The sequence below is a fragment of the Aythya fuligula genome, chromosome 12, assembly GCF_009819795.1.
Source record: "Aythya fuligula isolate bAytFul2 chromosome 12, bAytFul2.pri, whole genome shotgun sequence".
Classification (NCBI taxonomy): domain Eukaryota; kingdom Metazoa; phylum Chordata; class Aves; order Anseriformes; family Anatidae; genus Aythya; species Aythya fuligula.
The window spans coordinates 12,907,383-12,920,822 of NC_045570.1; the positions used below are offsets into that span (position 1 = coordinate 12,907,383).

At 35.9% G+C, this 13,440-nt stretch overlaps 1 protein-coding gene across 4 annotated transcripts in view; it reads left to right on the forward strand.

The window, feature by feature from the left end:
* CDH11 (cadherin 11) overlaps positions 1-13,440 on the forward strand; it is an 82,167-nt gene that overhangs the window by 53,439 nt on the left and 15,288 nt on the right. For all 4 annotated transcript variants that reach the window (XM_032195813.1, XM_032195811.1, XM_032195814.1 and 1 more), the window contains 4 exons: positions 8,068-8,462; positions 9,789-10,083; positions 10,854-10,973; positions 11,447-11,614. In XM_032195813.1, the coding sequence (XP_032051704.1) occupies positions 8,235-8,462; positions 9,789-10,083; positions 10,854-10,973; positions 11,447-11,614 (811 nt within the window). In that variant the 5' untranslated portion in view covers positions 8,068-8,234. The remainder of the gene's footprint in view (positions 1-8,067; positions 8,463-9,788; positions 10,084-10,853; positions 10,974-11,446; positions 11,615-13,440) is intronic.

The window sequence follows — 13,440 nt, forward strand, 5'->3', positions numbered from 1 at the left end:
TTTCTATGTCATTCACTTCATAATGTACTAAGTTGTCTTCCTACTTTCTACTGCTTTGTATGAGCAACACCAAATGGCAATTTCACTCTTCTTGAATGAGTACAAATTAAATCAAAGTCTGGTGAAAATACTTTCCTTCCATGATGGTTTCAGAGGTGAATACTGAAGGATATATCACAACATAAAGAAGTTATTTTTCTTCCTCTTTCTTGCAAAATGACTTTTATTTTCAAAGAACCATCATTTTATGGTTCTTTGTCTATGGCTTCCTAACACTGAATCTCAAAGCTGCTACAGGAAAATATAGCTACATTTCAGAAACTATTCTTTGGAGCAGCTGGGGATTATTGGCTTTAAACATCTCAGTAATCCAATACAGTGCTATAAAATATCATTTAAAATTGCAAAGGATTAAGATTTCTATGCACAGGATTCTACAGAACTCAGAATAGGATTCTACAAAGCTTACTATGCATTTCTGAAGGTAACTTTTATTGCTAAAGATGAACATCACCAGTTCTGTTAAGATTTTATTTATATACTTAGTACATACAAATCTTACCATGGCCTAGAGTCTTGCTATAGCAGGATACCCCTAGAAGTTTCATCTGTTTGCACATGATATATAAACTTAGATATATACACATGTAACTCTGCAAAACTGCAACTTTGGGTTATAATCCTTTATAATTGCACCATGCTCCCATGCAAGACAGTGGAATATGAAGAGTGTGTGTTGGGGGTGGGTGGAGGCTCTCATTTAGTGGAATAACTACCAGAATTGTTTTCCCAAATATCTTTAAAGATAAAAAAAAAAATCCTGTTATGGACTACTTTTGTCTCAAAAGCCTAATTATGTTTTGTGAGTGACACAAAAGACTTGATATCAATTGGCATTCAGATGAGGGCTATTTGCTGTTTGCTCCAGTGAGACCTGAAATATGCTTCACCAAGAAGAGAGATTCAGTGCTTCCGAAGGGCTCACAGGGAGTTAGTTGCTGGCGGTCTGTTTTAGAATTAAACATTGGGAAAAATGAGATTTACTGGTTACATATACAGCGTGAAAATCTTTTCCTGTATCAGAGATCAGAGCTCTTGTCATTTAAACAAAATGTTTTACATTAGACTACTGGATATTGTCCTTTAATGCTTGACTGCCAGTAGATAATTATATACATGACTAGTCTCATGGGATTTGTCATATTCATAAAGTCAGTTTGCTGGGTTTGGAGTCTTTTAGTTTTTCATTTTCCTATTTTGTATGTGATGAGAAAGAGCCACAATTCTGGCACTTTGGGAAGGAACTCTACTGGTATATGAATAGAGCTCTATGTCCTGATGCTGCTGTGGGAGAAGGGGTTCACTGGAGAAAGTGAAAATCCATCTCCTGATCGGATGATTTTTTGATTGGAATAACATGCACAAAGCCCTTCACTACTGTAGTGCAGCTGAAAGATTAAAAAAAAAAAAAAAGAAAAAAGAAAAGAAAAGCCAATATTGTCTTGTCCTCTAATTCAGCTCATTCCATTTGAAGTACACCTTGGGAATGCTGAAATGATGAGGTGCCAGTGTTGCACCTTTCTCAGTTCTGCACATCATATAGGTAGCTCTGGGAAGGAAAAACCAGGCATACTCTATTTACAGTGTGAAAATAGAGTAATTCTAATTTTAATTCTAATCTTGTCCAGATTCAGGGTACCTAGAATCTCTGGCAGTTTTCAGGACTGAAGGACTTGTTCTTGGAACTGTTTTTTCCATGTGTGTCATGCAAGCTGGATAGGCTGTATAGCAGATCTGATACTTTGTGAAACACTATCTCAAGTAAATAAAATGAGATATGCCTTCTCTTCCACAAGAATTGTTTGCAATGAGTCTATCTAAGCTAAAAAACATATTCAGAGATTGATCTGATACTGCAGTGCAGTTTAAAATCAGAAAGTAATTGATAGAACTAAGTCGAACATGGAAGTTACTTTTAAAATAGAAAAAAATAACATACAAAATGCTAAGTATTTTATCTTGTTTCATAATCAAAAGGGACCAGGATACTTTTAAATGTTTAGATGCTATTTTCTTGAAATGAGTCAAGGAGGAAAACAAAGTTCTGTTAAAAGGGGAAAAATTGAACTGAAACCAAAGATTAGGTTATAAAGATACGTGAAACTTACTGGTTAGGGCTGAATAGCTTTCTGCAGCAAGAATTAGCTTCACTCAAAAATATTTTCATATTAATTACGCGAATTTCTTGAAAATATTTGGGCATCAGTTATTAGAATAGAGCATTTCTACAAGGTGATAAAAATACATGGCATGTCTAAATCCTGTATTCACACTGCTACGCGTACATTTACAAATGCACATCAGTATGGGACAGATGTACACTGAACTAGTCCACATCCCTCAGTTCATGTGTTTTATTAAAAACTCACAAAGCAGTTAAATTCAGGATGCGCCCTAAAGATTAACCAGTATGAGCTCAGTGGGACTTAACTGATTATTTGATCTGGAAATCTTTCCTACCTTCTTTCCATAGGAACTGTTCATTTTCACGACCCTGATTGTAGTATTCAAGGAAGAAATAACAAACCATTTAAGTTAAGCCACAGATTATGAGCCCCAAGCCTGTTCAGAATGGCCCTGACCCTAAAGGAGAGAAATATCGAGGCTGGCTTTGCAACACCTGCCTGCATGGACGAGAGGTTCCTGAGGAGCTGGGGAACTGCCTGGCCTCAACAGGTCCCTCCCTGCTGTGGGCTGCAGGGCCTCCTCCAGCTGTGTGGGTGCTGCATCCTTCTGCCCAGAGCTTGGGTGTTCTGACCTCCAGAGCTACTAGGATCCGATATTTATGCTGTCATTAAAAAACTATTCATTTTTTTCACCTGACAATAAAATTATTGTAAAGTAAGTTTTCATCTTTTCAGCTAATTCTAATTACAGCTAAAATCTCATTTGGACTGGGAGTTTGCTATATTTACTTGACGCTCTTGCAAAACATTTCAGAATATAATCATCTGTTATTATATTGCTACACTGAGCTCTTGACTGCTTTCTGCCAAGTGTATTCCTGAGAACAATTGCTGTTTTAATGTATCATCCAGAAGTTGTAGCCTAGACAAATCAGAAAAAATTGTTTAGTCTATTATAATTTGGCATATGGTCATTTAATAGCACACAGGAAGTCAGCATGAATGTTTGGGATTATTTTTGCTATAAATATAATGAAAGAAATTTAAAATTGGCTAGACTTCATTTCCGTGACTGGTCTTGTCATTAAAATAATCATTGCTGGCTCTTTATTTTTGTCTGTTAGTCATCTATAAGCAGTCATTCAAATTTACGTGTGAAGTTTTGTCGAGCAGACTGACTTTTCAGATTAGCCTGTTAGAGTGACACCACCTCTCTGATGTCCCTCTGCATTTTGCAGTCTCAGTGCGAGGATGCAGAAGGGCAGTGGAGCCGATGCATGCTGGAGCCGCCAATACTCCGTCTCTATGCTGTGCTGTAGTCTGTGGACATAATTTTATTATTTTTCAGGTTGTTGATGGATGAGTTCTTAATTAGTTGCATAGCGTATTTCCATTAGGAATGGTGGTGGTTTGTATTTTCTAGTGGTAGCAGAACAGACTTTGCTTATGATAAAATTGAAATTTGTTAGCTTTGCATTTCCAAAAATAAGTAACAACTGTAACTAAAAAACATAGACCTATTATCCACATAGCTAGAAGTGCCCTGACAGCTTCTTCTCACAACTATTTAGGGAGAAATACTCTATTTCCATGCAAACATTTTGACATCCCCCTATGCATGATGGTATTCAGAGTGCGGACTAGATATTGTTTTAAAAAATCTCAGTCATACATACATCAACTGATAACTTACATGGGAGCATTTTGGAGTCCCATTGCATCCATGTATGCCACTGATGTGATTTAATCTTGTGTGCTGCATGGTTTTTCCTTTACTCTGATAGAGCTGTTATTTGGTACCAAAATTGTGAATGTTTGTTTGTATGTGATTGAAATCTGTTGATGGAATTTCTCCTTTTGTGAAAAGGTGTTTCTTAGTTCAAGCCTGGTATCCATTCTTCCACTTAAGGAAGTGGGAAGCAGGGCTGGATTTTTACAGATTTCTAAGGAAAACCTAGGATTTCAAAATTACATGTTGTGTAATTCTAAGCAACAATGGAAAAAACATCAGGATGTTGCAATTTGGTAAAATGCCCACCCAGATTCTGTTTGCTGTAGCTGAGGAATAAAATCTGTGTGCAGAAATAACACTGATGTTGAGGATCTCTCTCAGATTATGACTTAAAAAAAAAGTGTAGAAACAGTCACAGCAAATAGTTGTGACAGTTCCCTCTATGTGTAATGTTTTGCGGTGTCTGAAAAGAAACACTACCTACAGAGAGTGTGTGGACTGTGAGCAGAGCAGCATTCCAGCTAGCTGCTGCAAGTGCTGGCCTCAGATCTGTATTCCATGCTTAGAGGATGATGAGGTATTTGTCCCTCAGCGCTGTCCACGGGAGAAAAGGAAAAGCTTTATAAATTGTATAGCTGTTCTTCTATATTTTCTGCTTGAAAAAAAAAAAAGGGGTGGGGGGAACTGTTAGCTTTCAGCAGCAGATTAAAATATCTGAAAGGCCTCAAGTAGATTGTTTTAGAAAAGAAAAAAAAAAAAAAGAGAGACTTCTTTTTGTTAATAATACCACTTCATTCTTAATGCAGTTTATTTTAACTATAGCTAAAGAGCATCTTGTGCACCTTGCCTTTTAGGAAGAAAGTACCTTGCAGAAAGCCAAGCTGTAGCTGTTAGGAATTTAATTATTTCACAGACTTCAGTGGAACTTTATATTGCTTTATATTATTAACTTTTCTAATGACGATAGGAGCCATAGGGCTTACCGCTGTGGCAGCCTCTATGTAAGGGAACAGAGAGAATGAACTGCAGGCAGGGTGAAGGAGAGGGGGGCACGCGGAGGCTGGACAGACCTTCCAGCCTGCAGCTCTCACCTATCTAGCTAGCAGCAGATCACATACTTAAGAGCCAGGTTGGTATTACTAGCATGGAGTCCTTTCACAATGTAACTCAAAATAGAAGCAATTACCATATAAGAGCTATAGTGATTTTTTTTTTCCCCAAATAGTGTTCATAGGATGAGATATAACCTGAAGACATGTAGCATTATTGCTCCCTCTCTATATATGTTTATGTAGAGAATCAAAACAAAAGGTAGCAAGCAATTTTTGTTTTAAATCCTCATTGGTAAATTAAGCATGGATGTGTGATTAATGTTTTGTTTCCAGCACTTCATACTTGAATAGCTGATAATAACCAGGGTATGTGTCAGCTTGGCTCTTCCATTATTATTAAGCATCTTTATAAAGTGTTTACTGATTTACATAACAGTATTGAGAAGTTTGGGAATAATGGTCATATTTGTTTACTTATTTTCATTGTTGAGATCATTATGGGATGTTAATGAAGAGTAATTATCAGAGAGTTTAATTTTCAAACACATCCAAAATCTAGTAATGTAAGGAGTTTACTTAACATTTTTTAGCAGCAGGTTATAAAATGCACAGCTGTCTAGGCATGTCTTTCTATTTCACTTCTGTTTGGAGCATGAAGACCCTGTTTAACAACCCCACTAGTAATTGCTGCACACAAATACCATGCTAGTATACTTGTCCAGCATAATTAGCTATACTGGACATGGCACTGAAGGCTATTTGGCTGAAAGGACAGCCCCTTGCAAACCACCTCTGAAGCAGCACTATCGTTGATTAACTGAATGCAATTTTGAAGCAGACTGAACTGGTATTATGTAAATTATATATACATATTTTTAGTGATGTAACTTTTTTATTATTTATAATTTAGTTACACCACTAAATTTCTGTAGACAGACTACCCAAAAGAGTTAACAGAGCTGTGGGGTCATATTTTGCCTACCACAATGATGTAAACCCAGAGGTGTTTCCTAAACAAGACAGAAGAGCTGATTTTACATCTGTGGGATGAGTACAGAATTTGATGGATTGTATTTAAAAAGACCCTTGGGTTAATAGATAGTTAAATGGTAGGGAAGCTTGGTAAGTAAATACTGCATACTAGGGGTTTCAAATTGATTTTTTTTTCTATTTAAAACTGAAAAAAAAAAAAACCTATGTCCTTTCCTTTTAGATCTTCTTATCATCAAAAGCTATTGCAATAATTAGTGTTGAAAGACTTATCATACTCAAGCCACTTCTAAAACAGGTTAAATAACATTTTTCAAGTCCTTTAAGTCCTACCTGATTTTTACCTCTCAACAAAATAGAGATATAAAATAAGCTTTAAAAATACAGGCCTAATGCTCCACAGTTCACACACAAATGTTGTATCAGAATAACTGAATTTTGAGAGCATTTTTCTGACCAAAATAATAGATCATTTTCGTTTTCATATCTCCCATGCTGTTATGAGTCATCTGTAATGTGGCATCGTGTAGCAGTAGTAAAAAATGAAAATGGATACACCAAATGCTGTAATATGCTTAAGAAAAGAGAATGTAGAAATTCCTCACTTCGTGCCAGATTATGTTTGTATTTAAATGTGGAACTTTGATTTAATTCACTATACTGGAGTCATTATGGTGTTATAAATGAAGTTATTTCAGTTTTTTTTTAAAAAAAAAAAGCAGCTTTTTTGAGGAAATGAAGAACAAATATTTCCTTCCTTATTTAGGAATTACACTCAACACAGAGATACAGAGTTTTATAAATAAGTGTGTTGTTACATAGCTATGCAAAGGAACGTGGATGGGAAGACGTGACTGCTCAGGATTTAAGAAAGACTTCCCAAGATGAGTGGGCTGGTTACTAGCGAGATGTTTATTTGTTGCTGGAGTTATAGGTAGTGATGTAGGTTGAAGCTTTTTCCCTATATTCACATTTTCTGTGCTACAAGTACCTTCTTATTTCTCATGAAAAATGATTCTGTTTTAAAGAAGATGGTAGCAATTTATACATATGCCTGTATGAATATAACATTGAGTATTTTATTAGTGTGTGGCAGAAGAATAAAATGAATTACACTGAAAAATGAAACAAAACACCCTTGGGACCTAGTAAAAATTAGCTACTCTGTGAAGATTGAAGTATTGATGTTGGAAACCCAAGTGATAAGTCAAAGTGGCCTTTAAGATAGACTGTTAACTGATGGAGTTGTAGACCTTAGTTCAGGCTTCACTCTATTACTCAATTGCTACTTCAAATATTAATTCTGACCTAGTATTATTAGAAATATTAGAAAATAAGCAATCCATGTAATTCTGGTCATTTATGCCACAGGGAAAACAGAAGTAAATAGCCACATCAATTGCTATGTTATCAAAAGTATCTAAATATGTTTGTGTTAGTTTATGGCATTTATCATCACCAGAACAAAGACAGAAGAACTGGCAATCAGTGCTGCTTCTTTGATTTGATGACTTGATCCTCAGGGGGAGTGGAAAGGCTACTTCAAGGACCTAAGTCCAAAATTTAGGTCCTCAGAGTCCGGTCAGCCACTGCTCCTGCCTTGAAACCCCCAGGCATTTATTTTTGGCATGAAAATCTATTGGTCAATCCAAGGCCTTTTTGCAGGCATGTGTAGAAATATTCCACTCTTGATAAGCAAGTATCTTGGTATCTGTCTTATATCTAAACCTATGGCTTAACGGCTTATATCTAAGGCTTATATCTAAGCTCCTAAGAAGGCTTAGATATAAATTAGGTATTTCTACAGTCATCTCACATCTTGGGCTAAGTCCATTTGGAAGGATCATGAGGGAATATAATTCAACTTTCAAATGAGTGCCCTAACCAGCAAGTCCAAGGATTTTGTAAGGCGGTAGTTACATGTACCAAAGCACCAACTATGCTTGTTACTTAGTATTCATAATCATTTCATAATCATTTTTATATTTTAATCTTATTATCTCAAAACGGTCTGAGTTAGTTCTGATTCTGTTTTGCTTGATAAAGAAATTTTGCACCCCAGAGACATAAAAGAATTGACATTTTTGTCCATTTTACTTTCTTTCAGGAATTAAGTTGGGAAGCTGCAGAGCATTAAAGTGATGCATTCAATGTGTGGTTGCAACCTATGTGCAGAACATTTTATCTGAAACTCTTACGTGGCCCAAACTTTTTGACTTCCAAGGTGGAAGGGGTAGATTCTCGAATACTCCTGTGCCTACAAAATAACCAAAAATGAAGGAGGACAATTGTTTACATGCCGCTCTTATCTGCCTGGGCATGCTGTATTACAGCCATGCCATAACTACAGAAAAACTGAACCACACAAGGCCATCACTTCATGGTCACCATGAAAAAGGAAAAGAAGGACAGATTCTTCATCGTTCAAAAAGAGGCTGGGTGTGGAATCAGTTCTTTGTTATAGAAGAGTACACGGGACCAGATCCTGTACTAGTGGGAAGGGTAAGAATTTGTTTTTCATTCACTGATTAATAATCGTTAATTAATATTATTATTTTGTGAGTTGTTCTTTTTCCTGCCATTGCTTTTCTGTTGCATTAGCTCTTTCTTCAGCAGCTAATTATTTACCTAAAATTAATCACGTTATTGTAGTTCAATTAAGGAGCTAATCAAAAACTACCTAAGTGAATACAAGTTTTTTTTTGTTGACCTCAGCAGTGTTTGAATGAATGTATATAGCTGTCATTTAAGACCATAACAATGACTTGAACAACAGTATGTCCCAAGAATATCTAGTATCATTCTCTTTAAAATGAGTAATTAAAAGTGTAATGTCTAACCCAGCAGCTCAGTAAAAGTGTACAGCTCAAAAGATATCTCTTCATCCTTTCATTTTGAAGTTATCAGTAAAATTAAGTATACAAGGGGTAGGTATATATATAGTAGAAGATATATATCTGTGTGTGCTTATGTATATACACACATCCTGGACTGGTCTTTTTTTCTGTTACTATCTAACAGTAACTGATTACCTGTGTGTGTGTGTGTGTATGTGTATATATATATTCATTTTATTTTTTTTTAAAGGCATATTTACCAGTTTATAACAAGTCAGCTGAACTGTGCTGACTTAATGCCAACATGAAGAATGGAGAACTGGGTCGGTGACACCAAACACCATTCTGGGTATTCTTGTTTGAAAGATGGTTAAAAGCATACAATTTGTAGATGTAAACATAAAATCAATAAATCCATAATTTGGCTCAATATTTCCCTCATTTATCAAACTGAAGTGTACAATTGTGAAAGTAAGATAATTCAGTAAGGACTCGTTACGTTTTTTGTAACAAATAAGTTGCAATTAAAAGCTAGTTGGCAATCAGCAATTGGCTCATTTGTTACATCCCATCTGTCAATTAACTTTTTTTACACAGAATTCTACATTTTGCAGAATCTGATTAGTGTGAAAGGTACAAAATCTTTGTAAAAACTCTGTAAAGCTCTTTCTTCTAACTTCATTTAAATAAGGATCCTGTTATAACTATCTTCTCACGTATTTTCTTCCTTAAATCTCAAAGCTCGAGTCTCAGTTGCACTCTGTGTGGTAGCATGCAACTCTATGCAGGCAGTGTCTAAATGCAGGGCAGATGTTCATAACATGGGCTCGTGTATGGATCATTGCCTAGTGTAAGACAAGATTTTAGAAAACTGTGAAATTATACTAATTTCAAGTTTTTTTTTCTTTTTCTTTTTCTTTTTTTTTTTTTTTTTGTAAACCCATAATATTTATGCTATCTTGTGAAAGTATATTTGTTTCTCTTTTTGTAGCTTCACTCAGATATTGATTCTGGAGATGGAAACATTAAATACATTCTCTCAGGTGAAGGAGCAGGCATCATTTTTGTTATTGATGACAAATCAGGGAACATCCATGCAACAAAGACACTGGACCGGGAGGAGAGAGCTCAGTACACTCTCACGGCACAAGCTGTAGACAGGAACACTAATAGACCTTTGGAACCACCCTCTGAATTTATTGTTAAAGTTCAAGATATAAATGACAACCCACCTGAGTTCCTTCATGAGAACTACCATGCCAATGTGCCAGAGAGATCAAATGTAGGTAAGTACTCATAAATGCACTTTTAGTCCCTGTTTTTTGAGGATGTTGCATTGTCAGTACTTCTTGGCTTAACATAATTCCTCTAGAATTTTGGGAGGTAAATTTTACTTCAAGCTCAGTCAGTGACTCAATTTATCTAATTTGCTGACCAAATCAAAACTTGTTCAGCTACTGTTGTGGTTGAGGTGTCTTTAGATTGCTCCTAGAACACATCTGTTTCCTCCTAGGAAGGAGCATGAGGGTCCCCTAGAATTTATGGAGTGTGAATCCTCTGGGGTAAACATCAAGATCATTCCTTTGGCTGAGCTGTGTAGTAAAGCTAGGGAGTTATTGCCACACTATTTATTCCTTTTTTATGTCTTGTTTGAGCTTGTGTCTATCACAGAGATTTCTACAGGAATGATTTCTCTGACACTTTTTGAGGAAAATGTAAAAAGAAAACTTGTTTGGCTGTCTAATGACAAAAGGAATATAGTGCTATACACTGTTGAGGGGAAAAAAAAAAGCATAATGATACTTAAGCATAATGACTGCTGACTTTTATACCTTCAGTGTTTAGAACATTAATCCACATCACATTTGGTGACAAATCTTTGTGGATTGTGTAAATTTATTCTGTCATGTATAAATTGCTAAGTGAATTTTTTCATTTACCAAACCTGGAAAAAAAAAAAAAAAAGATGTAGCCATACTGAAAGTCTCTCTCCTTGGTTCTTACAGACACATTTGCTTCTGTTTGTATTTCCTCTGTCTTTGCTTTCCATCTTTAGGTACATCTGTTATTCAGGTAACAGCTTCCGATGCTGATGATCCTACATATGGGAACAGTGCCAAACTGGTTTACAGTATTCTTGAAGGTCAGCCGTACTTCTCGGTGGAAGCTCAAACAGGTATTATTGACCAGTTTATTTGAGTAGGACCTCATAACTGGAATCCATTAAAATGAAGAATTAAATGTATTGACCAAGGCAGTACATGTGCTGGTGTGTTTGAGCAAAGCTTCCTTTGTTCTCTCTTGATGGTAGCTAAGCTGCTTAGCAGGTTGTTCCCCTGGCATTTGGTAGAACTTCTTGGTACACTACACTAGAAAGACGTTTCTATCTTTTGTGGTATGATATGGTATGATAGAAATAACAGTTTCTGTGCTGAACTGTAATTTTCTGGTGCAGCTCTTTGCTCAACTATTCTAAATATTTGGGCTAGTTTGCTTGCATAGTGTCATGCACAGCATAGAGGAAAGATAATCTGGAACATTATTGCAAATATTTCTGCATTTTAATGCATGTTAAAAAAACACTGTCCTGTTTTTCATGATGTGAACATGTGAAAATTCATATGTGACATATTTTCTTTGTATTTATAGGAATTATTCGAACTGCCCTTCCAAATATGGACAGAGAAGCTAAGGAAGAGTATCATGTTGTAATACAGGCAAAAGATATGGGAGGACACATGGGAGGCCTCTCAGGGACAACCAAAGTGACAATTACACTTACAGATGTCAATGACAACCCACCAAAGTTCCCACAAAGTAAGTAACAGAGTCCTTAATAACATATATTACTAATACCCATATTTGCATAGCATCAGACATTCAAAACTTCAAAAATCAGTAACTGATGGATTATCACAGCACACATAGGAATAGACAAATATTATTTACACATTTTTGCTAATAACATATAGAACTTCAGTATCTGGGTGATTTACTTTGTGTTGCAATGAGCCATTTTTTAATGTTAAAATTGGATTTCAAAGATTCCTAACTCTATACTTCATTTTTAACACTATTGGACCATGTTATATTAGAAATATACCTGTGATGTGATCAGGGAGACATAGTGTGGACTTCTCTGTTAATGGAAAAAGAAGTCTCATTTTCTGGGACAGTTCAAGCAACTCTGTACTAGAAGACGTACCTCCTCTGCAGCAGTTCTGGGCTAAGCTGGTTTACTGCCTTTCCCATTTTCATAATTACAGTGTGGATGTAAAAGACATTTAAAAATCAAAGTGTGTTTACTTCTCTGCTCAGACCATGAGAATATTAAGTAATTTTTGTGGGGAAATAGGAGGAGGTTAAAACAAAATTCCTACAAGTTTTATATAGGAACAGATTCTTCTGTTGTGGAGAGAGATCCAGTAAATTGTATTCTCATAGTGTGTGTGCAGCAGAAAGCAGTAAAGGTTACCCATGTTTGAAAGAAGTCTCCAAGTGGCCTAACCTCAAGCCTTTCAGTAATCCGTTTTGTTTATTGATGAAGATGGACAAAGGAAAGGAGATCTACTTTATGTTCTTACATAAGTTCTTACATTATGTCCAAGAGTCTTGCTTTTTGGGCCCTTGACAGAAGTGTTGTACAGCGTAACACCTCCTGATTATGTCCTTTCGGGTCTTTAACAGACCCTTGAACGAGCATCATTTTTTAATTACACGTAGCCTTTCATTTTCAGTGTTGATGCTTCATCCTTTACTTCTCTAAACACTCTCAGGGAATGATGCATGTCAGTAAGTATAAAAGTTATGACTGGAAGTTCCGTATGCTTTATATTTATCATGGCAATAAAACCAATTTGGTACAATTACATGTTGGAATTGATGGTTGACGTACATTGCTGGTGGTCAAATAAGTCTATTTCAATACCTTTGCTATTTATTTTTCATGTACAAAATTAGTCAGGGATGACATTAACAGATTCAGTCTTCCCAGTTGGGGGAAGTATATTAATGGACCCACACAGCTGTCCTACATCTCATCTCTGCATGGGATTGTTTTGGAGTGCAGCATATGCACCATCCTACCCCACCCTACTTCCCCTCTGAGCATCCGTACAACACTGATACATCCTGGATGTGAACATGGCTCTCTGCCCATGCTGCAATTTCCTGGACCCTCAAGCCAGAGCTTAAATGACATAGCCAGTCCGTAAATGTAAAGATCTGTTAGCGTTTTCTACCGTTCTAACAGAAAAGTGTTAAATCCTTAAAAAAAAAAAAAAAAAAAAAAAAAAAAGTCAGGTTCTACACATTTCACAACCATATCTTTTTAATCCAGTCATAACCTGGGACCCCGCTACATGGTATTTTTGCTCAGTAACCCCATCAAATTATGTATTTTTCTTATTTTTCTCAGCAAATTCTAGTCATTTTACCGAGTTTAAAAAACAAGAAATCTGTTTTGGGAGAATATTTAAATCAGTGTTCAGAAATGTGAGCTATCAGTTATTTGACTTAATCATTTGCCCCTAATTTTAAAACCTTATTTGGGAGTGCTTTGTAACAAAACCAGGGTTTGACCGGTTTATATGAATAGCCAAATTCAAATTTTTTACTTTTTTTTTTTTTTTTCTTTTTGTTTT